The 16,003-nt window shown below is 39.3% G+C and overlaps 1 protein-coding gene across 8 annotated transcripts in view; it reads left to right on the top strand.

The window, feature by feature from the left end:
• Positions 1–6,325: 6,325 nt before the first annotated feature.
• LOC122815566 (protein mono-ADP-ribosyltransferase PARP12-like) overlaps positions 6,326–16,003 on the top strand; it is a 981,818-nt gene continuing 972,140 nt past the window's right edge. For 4 of the 8 annotated variants that reach the window (XM_044088163.1, XM_044088164.1, XM_044088168.1 and 1 more), the window contains exon 1: positions 6,326–6,907. In XM_044088163.1, coding sequence (XP_043944098.1) covers positions 6,564–6,907 — 344 coding nt within the window. In that variant the 5' untranslated portion in view covers positions 6,326–6,563. The remainder of the gene's footprint in view (positions 6,908–16,003) is intronic. The other 4 variants (XM_044088167.1, XM_044088169.1, XM_044088171.1 and 1 more) reach the window with 1 other exon arrangement.

Genomic DNA, 16,003 nt, shown 5'->3' on the forward strand with positions numbered 1-16,003 from the left:
AAAACAACTGCTGCTGCAGAGCTTTGGCTGTTTTTGAACAGATGAATGAAGTTACTTTTATATTTCGATGGTGGAGTTATGTGCACAAAGCTGCTTTTGAGCTTTGGCTGTTTTTGAATGGGTGAACAGAGTTTAGTTTTGGTATTTTGATGGTGGAGTTATCTGCACAGAGTTGCTTTGCTTTTGCTTAATGTGAAACAATCTGCTTGCATTATTTGTATCTAGTGATCTGTGCATGGAGGTATTGGGAAGGAAATGATGATCTGCTTGCATATCTAGTGTGTATTGGGAAGGAAACAACTATCTGCTTGCATATCTAGTTTTTATTGTGAAGGAAATGGTGATCTACTTGCTTATCTAGTGTGTGTGTGTGTGTGTGTGTGTGTGTAAATGCCCCCCAGTAAATACACCTGGTGGCTAGAGGTACTCAGGCTCAAACCCTGTACTTTGGGTACAGGTAAAAAGAGCCTAATGTCCCTAGCCACCACCACTTGCGAATTTATGCCGCATATTTTAGTTCTATTCCTCATTAAATCTGTGGTTTTCAGGATTTTTGTGGCAAATCACTGAAGGATTGAATTCACTAAATAAAGATAGGCATTTGAATATATATTTTTTCTATTCCTCGTTAAATCTGTGGTTTTCAGGATTTTTGCGGCAAATCACTGAAGGATTGAATTCACTAAATAATGACAGGCATTTGAATTTCAGACTTCATATTCTTCAGAAAATCAATGGTAACACAAAACCTTTTATTCTAGCAATTTTCTAAGTTTATAAGATCAGTATTTGAAATTTGTCCCTATTTTATGGCTGTATTTGCCCATTATTGGCTTTGCCCATGTTTTTTGTGCTAAGACATTGAGAGCTATGGTGAGAAGTGAGAAATTAATTCAGTAAATGATAGCCATTTATGTTTCAATCTTCCTAGCTTTCAGGGAACTGCTGATTTGGCATAGTGGTATGTTGCTCTGACTGTAGGGCACTGGGTCATGGATTCAAGACTTGGCAGTGAAATGTATGGTGGTAACATAACATAACATTTTATTCTAGCAACTTTCCAAAATTATACAAGTAATGTTTAAAATGTGTCCCTGATTAATGCCCCCTCCCAAAAAAAATGAAATTGAAAATAAGTGTGAGAAGCTGTGCAAGATGCCTATGGCTTACACTACTGTCATTCTATATCTATATATATATATATATATATATATATCTATATCTATATATATATATATATATATATATATATATATATATATATATAGTGAGTGTGTGGAAGTAGACTTTTATGATGGAAATGTTCTAAATTGGGCAGTTTTGTCATTATTGGTTCATGCATTTTGTTTCATTGCCTACTGGAAAAATGTTCAAACAATAAATTTAAAATGTGCTCTAACTTAAGTCTAGCAAGTGTGCTGTATTATACAAGGAATATAGTTTAATAAAGTCAGGAAGGTGTATCAAAGAATGCATGTATGTTTCTTATTTTGTGTGCAAAGGGCCTACATTTTGAAAACAGCCCAAAGGTAATATTTATCCACCACTAACCAGATGCATTTTCTTTGGATGTGGTGTGGGTTTCAATGCTGTTTCAATGAATGCGAGTTTCAAGGGCAATTGCCAAGTCTATTTTCATTGTGAGACAGTATTGCTTTGTTTAGCAGATATCTATTAGTGTTTGTGCACTGTGCTATACAATGTAAAAATAAAATCCAAATAATCATTGTAGAAGTAAAGCAGTATGCACACATTAGTTGTTGTTGTTGTTGTGTCTTTCGGCTTTTCCCGGTTAGGGGTGTTTATGTTAAATGGGGAGAAATAGCCAGGTAATGGGACATTGGAATGGTTACAGGGTGACTCTGGTGCCATATGTTGCTTGTCTGTTCTTCAGTTTGCGTTTGAAAGTTGGTATCCTGCAATTCCATTGGAGTGGGTGATGTTACGCAATTATGTATGCAAATTTCACATTAATCAGGTACAGATTTGTACCTATTTTTCATGGGCTTTGTCCAGATTTTTTATGTTTCCATATTGAGATGTATGGTTGGAAGGTATTAATTCCACAGCACAGCACAAATATCTAACAAATGTATACAAAATATTTATACATAAATAAATAAAAAGTGAACCACTTTTTCAAAGGTCAATAGAGGAACATTTTTGTGGAAAAGTGGGATATGGCATTGCAAGCCATGCCCACAGCCAGTGCAGACTAGAGGACAAACATTTTCCAAAATACAAGCTTATTCTTAAAGCAGTGGAGTTGTTTATACTGTTTCATGTACTAACATAGCCGGTTTTAGGCACCAGCGAACCCTGTGGTCACTGGGGGCCCCCAACTACAGCAAGTTATCTTATCTTGATATTTTGTAACATGCCTGTTAAACCAACAAAAGCTAGTACAGTACTCATATGCTTAACAAATCAGGTGAGTGATTTATTTTATTTTACATTTGTTGACCTGGAAAGTCTGACTGGACAACAAATCCAGTTTCAGCGGAGGCCCAGGCAGAAAAGTGCCAGTAAAACATGCATCAAGAAGCAGATATGTCAGTGGTATTTACATAGAGATAAGGCTGAAAAATATTAGAAACTATCAGACAGTTCATAGTACAAGGTAATAATAACTCTTATTTATAGCTCCTTCAAAATTCAAAGATATTTAGTTATAGTAACAGTGTTTTGTCAAGTGACAGGCTTGACAATTCCATTAAATATTTTATCACTGACATAATGCCTCTGGCTTAGTTAAACCCTGCTGGTGGACATCTGCCATTAAAACTAACAGCATAGCCAGCTTTAGGTGCCTGCTGTACCAGTGGCTTCAGAAGCCACTTAATCATCCTTGACTGTGTAGGTGCCCCACAAAAGCTGTGGAAAAAATGAGGAAAAAATTTATTTTTGATTATCTTTACCTGAACAGGGCTGTGATATGACGCTTTTAGGAGAAAGCTGATAATGAACATGAGCAAGGTAAGCACTAGCGAGATCAGCAGCTCAGAGTGACTGATCGTAGTGCCCACCATGGATTTTAAGAAGAGCTAATAATGCTTCTGATCTTCAGGGATGGTTTCTTTTCCATGGAGTTTAATAAATACTGGCAAAACATCCGATACTATAACTCTCAACATCTTTATTGAAGAATTATTTTCAGTGCCAAACTAATAGCAGAATGAAGGCTCAAAATGAGGAACACATTTTAAACATTACTGTAATTCACTTAAAAGTTACTAGAATAACACGTTTTGCATCAGCAGACATTTTTTGGACAGTAAGAAGTATACAGCTATGATGTCTGGATTTATTGACGGTCTGTAATTTTGAATGAGTTACTTACCAGCAAATAAAACTTTTTAATGAAGGACAGAGCAAAATTATGAGGCAAAATCAGGGAATATCTGTGAAATCAGGGACAGTGACAGGTATTCATTTACTCCTCAATGAGGTAAATAAAAGTGACTTACCTCTGTTTGACAACTGCTAAATAGCAGTCACTGATCTGATATGGCAATACCAGTGTTGCACAATATATTGTTATTTGCTGAAGTAAGTATAAATCTAGTATTGCTTTGACTTATGCATGCATGTGTGTGTGTGTGTTTGTAAAATTTATTTTTATTTATTTATTATTTTACATTTGTTGACTGAATACATGCCCATTTTCAGCGGAGGCCCAGGGAGAAAAACTCCACAGAAGTAATAATAGTACAATAATACTCAATGAGAGCAAAAAGGCTATAGAAACATCATTTCAGAAGGTATAACACAGTAGGAATATACTGGCACATGCTAAAGGTTAACAGAGCGAGAAAAGAATATAAATAAATCATTTCACAAATGTTTAGCACAATAGGAAAATGCTACAGTATACAAAAAGGTTGAACTCAGCAGGCATAACTGTACATTATGACATAACCCAACAGATCAATAGAATGGCTGGCTTGCTAATAGTTAGTTAAGTAGAGAAAGACCAATTTGTTGGATCGGGTTGTCAGGGTTCACTGCTTTTTATCAGTGCACACATCCAATGATGCCAGGACACACACATGGGTAAAACACATCAGTAAAAACTGCAGCTTACAAGTAATTATATTTCAAAAGTAAGGCACAGAATATATCACAAGACATTCAGACACTTAGATTTTCTAGGAATCTGGTAATCCCCCTTCCCAGACTGTATTAATGGATAGAGAGGGGCTCCCTTCTTCATCCTTGACGGCATAGGGGCCCCACAAAAGCTGTTTCTGGTTGGGGAAAAATGAGGAGAAAACAATGCCTTAATTTTGTGATTACAACTTTAACCTGAATAGAGTTGTGATACGGCCCTGTTACAATAAAACTGATAATGGTCTCTGCTGTCAACTGCACACATTCTAAAACCAGCCCTGCTCAGATGCGTGTGTACAGAGGGATGGGGATTCTGTGGTCATTGCTTCATTTACATTTCTCACAGATCTCAGAGAAGTACAAAGAAAGCTACTTTAGCTCCTATTGGGACAGTGTACTGTCTATGAGCAACAAAGTAGAATACATTACTGCAATCATTATTTTTTTTCACTTTTCTCACAATCAGACATCAAGCATGTATATAAACTGCCTTTGGGGGTTGGGGTGAAGAGTCAGGAGGCATGTTATACATATATGTATGTGAGCAGTCACTTGAAGGACATGACTGTGACCATTTGAATCTCTGCTTTCATTCCAGTCTAATACCAGAAAGATGCACAGGCAGTGACTATTTTTTAGGGGATTAAGGAGGCAGGCAGTATTCCCAGTCAGGATCTGTATATCCTCATAACAACGGGCATGTTAGTTTATTGTGCACTACTGTTTTGTCAGCTTTGAATATTAAGCCTTGGGCACAACTTATGTCTTCACTGAAAGAAAGACTGAAATTATTTTTCTTACATGATTTTTGATTAGGCCACTGTTGGATTAAAAGATTGGCAAATGCTCTAAAATACATTCTAGAGCATCTATAACCCCTATGGCTTCTAGGGGTCCCAGCTTGGGTTATTTCCTAAATAGTTATTAATGTGCTGTCTTGGTCAGTAAAGGTCTGTTGAAAGGATACAAGGGAAAACCAAAGCTGAACAGCAACACTGAATTTCTTTCTTTAATCATAATTTCTGTTCAGGTCATTTTTGAATGAAAAGGTTGGGTAAAATGAAAAAAAAAACTTAAAAAAAGCACTTTAGATCATATATAAAGTTATGGATTCTTGAAAAAGCTGAATAGAATGGTAAACTATGAGAAACAGAATAAAAATATAATGTGCATGGTGTGGGGAACCCAAGATGGGGAGAAACAGAGGGGAGCATACAGGATGTGTATGTTTTTTGGAGGGGCTGAAACAGTAGGCAGTGTCTAGGGTGCCATTTCACCTAAGTCCAGCCCAGTACATAGCATTGTTGTAATGTATCATTGTTGCATCTAAATGCTAGTAACTGTGAACCTCCCTTTGTGAGATGAGCCAATATAGCGCTGTGCATAGGCATTGTAGCTACAGATCAGCCTGTGTATACTACTCCAGTCCTAAAAGTTTACAGCAAGAGCTAAAGGGTGGATGGGGGGAGGGGGGTTGTGGCAGTAACAGGGTGATACTTAGACTGGAAGTGTCCAGGGGCCCCCAACTTGACAGCACCGGCCCTGTGTACAAAATAATTGTGTTAAACATCTATTAAGGAAAAATTAGGAAATGTTTTTCGCCTTCAAATCTCGGGACATTTCGTTTTTTTCAGTTTTATTACCCCCGGACCGCAGGACACAAATATCCACAGAAGGACTACACTTAGGGTTACCACCTTTTCAAATGCTCAAAGTGGGACATTTTTTGTAGAAATGTGAGATTTTGCAGTACAAAACATACCCACCACCAGTGCAGAGGACAAAACTTCACATTTTTTCCAAAATAAAAGCTTATTATTGTAGCATTCAAGTTGCTTATGCTATTTCTTATAATATTTAGATGTTTCGGATACAAAATAACTGTTTTATGCAACTATTAAAGAAAATTTAGGAAATATTTGTTGTCTTAAAATCTCAGGACATTTGCCATTTTCTTGTTTTTTTCGCAGGACGCAACTGCCCAAAGAGGGACTATCCCTCGCAAAGTGGGACAGGTGGTAACCCTAACTACACTGCGCAAAGAGGAGTAGGTGGCAACCCTAACTTCACGTTGGTACCACCTAAAATAGCGGGACAGCTAAGTAATAAGTATGTGTGAAATCAAGCTATCCCGCGAAGGAAAGGGAGATAGAAATTAATTTCTGAGTGGAATTGCTGGCAAACTGATTGTTTTGACTTTAACGAGAAGTAAAACACAGTGAAATCCAGCACGTTGTATTAAAACGGAACAAGTAACATGATTATTGTTTCTTGGTTAAACGGTTTGTAATTCATCTAAAATATATTAGTTACCAAAAACGCTGGCTCCCTGACAACGCTTATTTAAGTTTCGGTTTCTTTTCCCGGGGAAAGGAAACTGGTGACAGCGCAACGTAAGCAGGCAACATTTAGAAGACTCCGTTTGTTTTTGTCTTTTGCGGTGTATACACAACATGACAGCTAATTTCACGACTAAGTATGCCATCGAAGTACTGTGTGCAAATCATGGCTCACTGGAGTATAGTGAACTCCTCCGACAAGTCAAGCAGTATTTTGGGGTAACAGATGACCAAGGGTTAGAGCTACCAGAAGACAGTCGACTTCTCGTTACCTATGGGAAAGTGGATTCCACTAATTCTAGTTCTCCATCCGTGGACGATAAGAAAGTTGTAGCTGTCACTTCTGTCCGTGTTTGTAGTCAGTTTTATTCTACGGATGGCTGCAGCGATACAGTTTGCCCCAATTTACACATGTGCCGCCATTTCATTCGTGGGAATTGTAGGTTTAACGCACGCAGGTAAGATTTATACCGTAGCCATTGCCTGCATTTTGTAAGATGTGCGCTCCACTGTTGTTAACAAGTAGAGTTCAGTAAACGTTTGTCCTGGTGTGAAGTCCAAGAGTCCATTTGGGATCTGCAGGAATGATGGTTTATTTAAACTATTTCTTGCGCACCTGAGTCTTCTCTCTCCCTACCTACTTCACTACTTGTTTAACAAAATCAGCTGAAGTGCCAGTTGTCTCCACTGCTTCTTTATTCCACATACGTTGTTCGTAAACATCTCCCTCAACTTGCAGATATTTTATATTGGTGCAAAAGCACTTGAAAAGTAGGTACATCTAGCAAAAATCTGGATAACTTAATTAGCATAAAAATCGAACCCCAGATAGCAGAAAACTTGCAGCTTCCATTAGGAATGTCTTTCTTAGAAACACTGTTAAACAACAGTGTGACAAAAATGATAGAAAATGTAAGCGCGTTATGAAAAATATAGTGTAAAAAATTCTGTGGACATAGTGTACTGTAGCACAAGATTATACCGACTGAGTTCCTCTACCTTTGCTTAAAAATATATGTAAGATATGGGTCCTCTTTTTTAAAGTATTGCTGCCTAGTAATATGCTGATCGTGTAGTGTGGTTTTGTATGTGCTAGACAGATTCAAATATATATCAGAGCCGGCCTTAGGTGAAATGGTGCTCAAGGCGAAGTAGCATTCCAGTGCCTCTTAAGCCCCACCCACACCATACAAATGCACACCCCGATAAGCCACACCCACAGGTAGGCCACGTCATCTAGGTGAAATGGCGCTCGAGGCAAAGTAGTATTCTAGCGCCCCATAAGCCCCACCCACACCATACAAATGCACACCCCTATAAGCCACACCCACAGGTAGGCCACTTTCCAAGAAGGCCACTTCATCTTTTCCTTCAATTATTTAAATGCATATGAAGAAGAGATGCCTTGTAATGTAGTTAAACTGCAAGTGAAGGAGGGTGGAATTTTCCTTTAATAAACCTGCTTTATCTTTTGCTCCTTCACACATATTTTGATATAAAAGTCATGTCCTCAAAAAGTAGAAGCCCATGTGCCTTGTGTCAAAGGGTTGCTTAAGTTAAACAGTTTAATTTACTTTGGGGTAGGCGAGTGAGTCGGACCTCAGTGAAAGTAGAATAGCAACCTCTCTCCTCCCTGTGTACAGTAGCTTAAGCTAGAATAGCACAAACACAGCCATTTGCTAAACAACACAATCTCGCAATGAAAACAGACTTAGCATAAGCATTAAACTTCTCTGCCATTGAAATGGCACGAAAACCCACATTCATAAAAATGCATCTGGCCATTAAGTTTATCTTTGGGCTGTTTTCAAAACAGACTCCTTGCACACATTTTTAGGGCCATGCATACATGTATTTGCTCTTTGATTCAACTTCCTGATTCTAGTAAATTATATTCCTTGTATAATATCACTGCCACTTGTTAGAAAGCGTTTTAAATTGCAGTTTAACATTCTTTTAATAAGCAATGACATGATGTATAAAATCAATAATAACACTATTCATTTCAGAAAATTTCAACCATAAAAGGCTGGACTTCCATCATTATAATCCACCAATATCACTCAATGCACAATCTTGCAGAAGTAAAATCATCTGAATAATTCCACATTAAAGAAATATGCAACTAATGAAGAGGTTGCTACTGGCAAACAACTTTACACCTCAATGCTTCATCTACAAATTCAGTGTATGTTGCCCTTGAATTGCCTATATTACAATTAAAAATTTGATAAACTGGTAATATTGCAATAGGAAATGACTAAAACTGACAAGTTCATAGTTACTAGATATCTCATACAAAGGAGGACACACTCAGGAGTGTAAAACCGCTACCCCCCTTATAATGCACCAAATGAGAGAGGGGAGCTTTGAGCAACCTATCTGTTCCTGGTGGAGTGGTTCCAGCCCAGAAGTTAGTAGTTTATTGGCCATTTTGGGCTAATTTCTTTCTCTTTCATTTCCCTACTATAAAAACTGTGTTTGTACGGTTTTGCGCACCGGGCAGTGCCGGTTAGCTATGGTTAAATTATTCCCGGCTCCACTAAGTCTCCTCTTCAGTTTTTCCCTTGAAACTAGTCTAACTCTCAACCTAAGCACTCAGAAAGCATCTTACAGCCCAGCACTTGCTCTGACCTAATAGCAAGCACTAATATACCCTGACACTGATTGCCCAGCAGGGCAAGGCTCTTTATTCACCCCTCACCAACCAAGCGACTAAGCAGCTCACCCTACTATTCAGGCATGACCAAAGGGCAACTTCAGGTGCACTCTCCAGTCCAGCTGGTGAATCTGGGTATCCTGAGGCAATGTTACAACTGCCTCATGTACACAGACAACCCTCTCCTCCTACCACAAAACACTAACATATGCGAGAGATGCAATTTTACAGCCAAACTGGAAGCTAAGCTGTCTCCACCCAAGACTGGAACAGGCAGTCAAGAGGAGAAGGTTAACACGTGCAAAACAACTCCAGCAGAACACAGACCTACTAAAACAGCACTGGCAAAAAATACACATAAATACACAAAATCATACTCAGAGGCTCTAAATAAAAACCTGCAAAAGCATCAGAGACCTCCAAAGCAGGCACCCAAACAGCCTGCACTTCCCGTCACAAACCAGACAACACATAAAACATAAAATCAGTGTGCCACACAATCACAGCCCTTAAGGCAAAATAACATACCTAACACACTAGTGATAGGTGACTCTATAGTCAGGCACACTGACATCCCACTCACTAGGCTGGATAAGCAGAAGGTTACTGTTAGCGGACTGTCGGGAGCCAGAATCCACCACATAACACAAGCACTCAGGTCCCTCCAGAACAAGTACAAATATGACTCTGTCATTGTTCATGTTGGTGTGAATGACCTGAGATGTACCTCGCTGGACTACATGAAAAGAGACATGGAAGAGCTGTCTGATCATGTAGCCCAGGCTGGTATGACCCTGACTAGCATCCTGCCCTCACCAAGAATGATATCTCAGTATAAAGAAAAATGATCAATTTCAACAATTGGCTAAGCTTCTGGTGTCATTCAAAGGGGATCCAGTGTCTGTCAGCCTGGGGCGACATGTTCGACAAGCCATGTTGCTTCGCAAGAGATGGCTTGCACCGGTCACCCCTAGGCTTTCGATTACTGGCCAAGGCCCTTGCTGCCCCCATAGTGCCTTTTTTAGGCAAGGCTCAAAAGTGAAATCATTGGGTGATTTCAATTACCCTACCATTCACTGGGAAAACTACTCGAGTACAAATTCCCAGGCCCAGCGCTTCCTGGAATTCATCAACTCAAATGCCGTGGATCAGCTGGTAAACTCCCCTACCAGAGGTGAAAACATATTGGACCTGGTCATCACCAACATGGGCGACAAGTGTTCCACACTGGAGGTCAACCCATCACTGGTTAGATCAGACCATAAACTAAACTAATCAATTTGGATGTCCACACCCCACCACCACCCCCAACTAAGGAAACCACAGTAAAAACCTTTTCTAAAGCAAACTTCACCTTACTTAAGACAGAGGTGGTAAGTTTCACAGCCCCCACGCTAAAGGATAACGCTGCCCAAGATGCAGAAACCTTAACAAATGCACTTTATGAGCACCTACAAAGATGCATGGATTGTGCCGTCCCTAGCAAAACCAAGACTCACTCCTCTAAGAGAAGGAAACCAGTTTGGTGGACCCCTGCAATAAACAGGCTATACAATAGAAGGAGGAAACTATTTCAGAAAAAAAACAAATCCCAAGAAGGAAAGACATCCCTGATCAGTATCGGTAAGAAACTGAGGTCCCTCATGAAATCATCCAAGGCTAACTTCAAAAGAAAATTAGCCAAGGATTCAAAAGATAACCACAAAGCCTTCTTTAGATATATTAAGAATCTAAGTGGCAACTCTCAGATATGCACTGAACTAGTGCAAAATAGCACAAAATATACTAAACCTACTGATATTGCCAACGTCCTGGCAGATGGATTCAGTGCAAACTTCAACCCCCTCTCGCCTCCAAAAGGGCCCACAACAATACCGGAAAAGTGTAGTGTCCCAAAAATCACAGGCGCACAGGTGAAAACAACCCTTTCAAAAGCCAAAAACACAGCGTCGGTGGGAACAGATGGTGTCCCAGGCTGCGTCTTGCACAAACTACAAAACAAACTAACCCTCCACCTAAACATGCTGTTCAACCTCAGCCTCTCTATAGGCTATGTGCCCATAGAGTGGTGCACAGCAACGGTTATTCCTCTCCACAAAGGAGGGGCCACAATGGACCCTGGTAGCTATCGGCCCATAAGCCTGACTAGCCTGGTCTACAAGGCTATGGAGCGCATCATCATAGAACTCATTAACAAAGACATTGGGAGCCTCCAAACACTTGACTCGACCCAGTTCATCAGCTTTGTTAAGGGCAGATCATGCCTACTAAACCTGGTTGACTTCATTGAGACAGTTACCAAGGCCATAGACGGGGGAAAGGTTGTTCGCACAGAATACCTTGACCTCGCCAAGGCTTTCAACACCATTCCCCACTCGGGTATTACAGAAAAACTCACCAGCCTGAACGTAAACCCCTATGTCAAGAGATGGGTTGTCAACTGGCTTACAGACAGAACTCACACGGTAAGAATAGTGGGCTCCAGGTCCGACTCTAAACCTGTCACAAGTGGTGTCCTGCAAGGCTTGGTCCTGGGATCCCTACTGTTTGGCATATACTTCTCAGAAGTACAGGCAAACACAGGAGGACTATGGCTAACCAAGTTCGCAGCTGACTGCAAACTGGGAGCCATAATTGACTCTCTGGCTGACATGGACATCCTCCAAAAGGGCCTTACTGAGACGGACAGCTGGTGTCCAAGTCATGGCCTCAAGCTAAATGCCAAAAAATGCATAGTCATTCCGTTTGGGAAAAACAAAACATCTATGAATTACCACATAGGTGGCAGCCCCTTTAATACAGAAGAGGTAATAAGAGATTTGGGGACCTAGATAGATAGTAATCTCTCCTTTGACAATCATATTGCCAAAGTAGTTAGGAAATCCTTCTATGTGGCCCATCTAATTACTAAAGGGTTCGCATCTAGAAATAAAGAGGTTATAGTGCCCCTCTACTCATCACTCATTAGACCCAACATAGAGTACAATCCCCCATTTGAGATGTACCTCACAAGACACTTCCAACAGCTGGAAAGACCACAAAAGTACCTCACCAAGATGATTACTGGTCTCAAACATATGTCCTATGCAGCCAGATTGAATAAACTCCGGCTGTACTCAGTGACATATCGCTTACTCAGAGGTGATCTCTGCCTGACTTGCAAAGCCATGTCCAACTCAGAATTGATGGACATGCTCCACCTAAAGAAATCCAAGTCACTGCGAGCCACGTGCTCTAGTGAGCTAAACCTCGCCACAACAATAAGTAGAACATGCTGGAGGGATAGATTCCTGTCACAGAGACTCCTCATGCTTTGAAACAAAAATCCAAACTACATCAGGCAGAGCCCCTCACTAACACTCTTCAAGAGAAACCTTGACGAGTGGATGGGTAACAGAAAATACACCCCTGGGATCACTTCATTGGCTCTGCTTGACAGAGGATCAGTTAATTAATCAATGGGGCGGTGAAACCGACACACTCTGGCAAGTCTTATAAATGCCCTCGTGCAGATAGCCTACCTATAATCAGCAATTGTATGGGAGATGCAATATCAGCAATTCATCTACATGGTATGGGAGTAGAATCCACAGCCTTCTGCACCAAAGGCAATTATGCTACTAACACTGCTTTCAAATTCCCTGTATAATAAGGCACCACTTGTTAGTTAGTGCATTTTAAGTTTGTAGCTTTGTGCTTTAAATTTGTAGTTTTGAACATTTTTCCAGTAAGCAATGAAACAATGCATTTCCCAATAATAAAATAACTGCCTATTTCAAAATATTTTAACCATAAAAGGCCACTCAGATGTCTATCATTACAATCCATCAGTATAAGTCAATAAGCACAATCTCTGCAGAAGTAAATTTCATCTGAATAATTCCACATTAAAGAGATTTGTAACTACTGAAGAGGCTGTTACTGGCAATCAACTTTATATTTCAGTGTTTCATCAACAAATTCAGTGCAGCATGCCCTTTAAGAATTAATTGCCTATGTTACATAAAAAAAAAAAACGGTAAGCTGGTAATACTACAATAGGGAATGACTGAGAACCCAACAAGTTCATGGTCACTAGGCATCTTAAACAAAGGAACACACACTCAGGAATGCAGAACCACTATCTCACCTTAAAATGCACCAAATAATTGGCAACTAGTGCATTACATACAATGCCTACATACCTCTTAACTCCTTAGCATAAGAGAGCTGGACAAAGCCTAAAATATTAGGGGGTGGGAGCAAAGGCTCCAAAAGAGGGACAGATTATAAATATTGCTCTCATAGACTTAAAACGTTGCTAGAATAACATAATTTATCGTAGCAGGCATTGTCTAAAGGAAATGAAGACTGAAACTCAAATGTATGACATTTAATTATTTGTCTTTATGGATTTTCCAGAAAACCACACATTTTATGAGGAATAGACCAAAAATATAAAGCAAGAATCTGGACATTCTGCAAACATCTGTACAGCTGAAAGATATACATACCTCTCAATCTCTTGCTGCAAAAACTCTTCGCAAAGCCTAAAATAACATGGATGCAATGGCTAAAAAATAGGGACAGTTTGAAGTACAGTTTGAAGTAGTGCTCTTTGTAACTTAGAAAGTTAAAAGAATAACAGTATTTGTATTAGCATGTATTCTGTGAAGGATGCAAAGTTTAAAACTCATATACATATAATTTTGTGACTTCAGTCCTCCCTGATTTGTCAGAAAACCACAAACTTTGAGAAACAGACAAAAAGTATAATGCTAAATCTAGACACTTGAAAAGGTATGCTAAACACGCACACACCTACTCTCACATAGCGGCACACACCTACTCTCACATAGAGGCACACACCTACTCTCACATAGCGGCACACACCTACTCTCACATAGCGGCACACACCTACTCTCACATAGCGGCACACACCTACTCTCACATAGCGGCACACACCTACTCTCACATAGCAACACACACCTACTCTCACATAGCAACACACACCTACTCTCTCACATAGCAACACACAGACACCTTCTCTTTCATACAGCAACTAACAACTAGTTTAAATTCCACATCATCCTAATCTACTCTCTCATACAACAGACACACAGTTTTCTCTCTCATACAGAAACAAACGGAACCACTAAGTTTACATTACATACACACACACACACACACACACACACACACACACACACACACACGTACCTTCTCTCTGTTTGTCTGGTCTGCTTCGGGACACATTTAAAAATGCACTATATGCAATATTCTGTAAATATGTAATCATCAAAGATAAAGCAATTTTGCTACAGACTTTCACCATATCAGCAATACACATGTACACGCATCTACTCTCACACATTAACACACACGCGCACTATCTCTCATGCAAACAGAACTAAATTTAAATTCCATACACATACATACATATACACACACACACACACTTTCTCTCTCATACAGAAGTGAGCAGCTTAAGTTGCACTTAAACACACACACACATACACTTACCTTCTTTTTAAACCAAATGGCTACACGTGGACACATGAACTTGGCTTATTGCTTAAAAGAACTGCTAGTTTAAATTACGTGCAGGCCTGAAGAATGTATTTGCGTCCATGCTGGCATCATGACGTATGCATGTTAATGTTCCTCCTTAAGGTAACTCGTGTACCGTGATTTTTTAATTTTTTTTAGCCTGTGGGCCAACCTGCAGCTGCAAGTGGGAGGGCGCTCACCCCCTCTCACGCTATGGTTCAAGCTTCCTGAACAGGGAGCCAAGAGGAATGCAAATTTTATTAATTAAAGTAAATAAATAAATACTTAAAATAGCGCCCTTTCTGAGGCTGGCCTGTACAGCGCCCTAGGCGGTCGCCTAGTTCGCCTATGCCTAAGGCCGGCCATGGGAGGGGATTCAGAAAATTGTGTGAAGGGCTGAATCAAGCCTTTGCAGGTGTAAATCAGGCCTTAAAAATAGGAAGGTTCTTCCAAAATAGTGGCACTTGTGAGGCACTTGTGAGGGCTCTAGTGTGAGTCACTTCTCAGAAACTTTTAAAAAAAGAGACAGACAAAAATGATGGAAAATTATATGCTATTTTTGAATTTAGTTATTGCTGTATGTCACGATGAATTATCCACCATTAAAGTGAGATCAGACAAAACCACACCTGAATGTAACTGCTGGCTAAAAAACTTGCCATTTTAGAAATATACTGATGTTTTTATTCAAACTGTGCTTTCATTTTCTCTCTTAGTAGAAGTTTTAAATGACTGGTTTGACGAATACTTTGTAAATAGTTATGCTTATTTTAATTTAATGTTATTTTGTTGATTAGGTTAAAATTCAATAAAAAATTGAACAAAAAATATAAGCACATTATCAAATACTGTAAATGTCTGTAAATTGTAATGAACTGTTATGCTAAATTGTGCTACACAAGACTATTTGTTTTTGCTTCTGAAAATGTTAGATGTAAGAAGTGTATTGTCTTTCTTTAAATTACTGGCACTTCTACTCTGTTGGCCATATTGTATGGCTTTCTGTGAACTAGACACTTTCAAAAAAACACACGCCTCCTACCTCCAAATGTGATCTCACTAGTAATCTTTTACTGAAAGTGATGCATTATTTAATTCACTGTAGTTAATATAGTCTTACAGAAGTTCAATATTTTTCTCTTAAAAGTACAGTTGCAGTAATTCCTCATGTGCAATATTAACAATCTGCCTTTTCTTCTCTTTTTCTGTGTACAGTATTATTTGTTTATATGTTTAAATTTACATGTATGGGTAGTTTTACCTGACTAGAAGTAGGTTCTAATGAGTATTTTTTATGTGTATTAATAATTAGAGTAGTTGTGTATACATCATGTATTTTTCTTTTTATACTTAAATTGTCACTGTA

This window comes from Protopterus annectens, chromosome 11.part0, assembly GCF_019279795.1.
Source record: "Protopterus annectens isolate FY-2018-M chromosome 11.part0, PAN1.0, whole genome shotgun sequence".
NCBI lineage: Eukaryota > Metazoa > Chordata > Ceratodontiformes > Protopteridae > Protopterus > Protopterus annectens.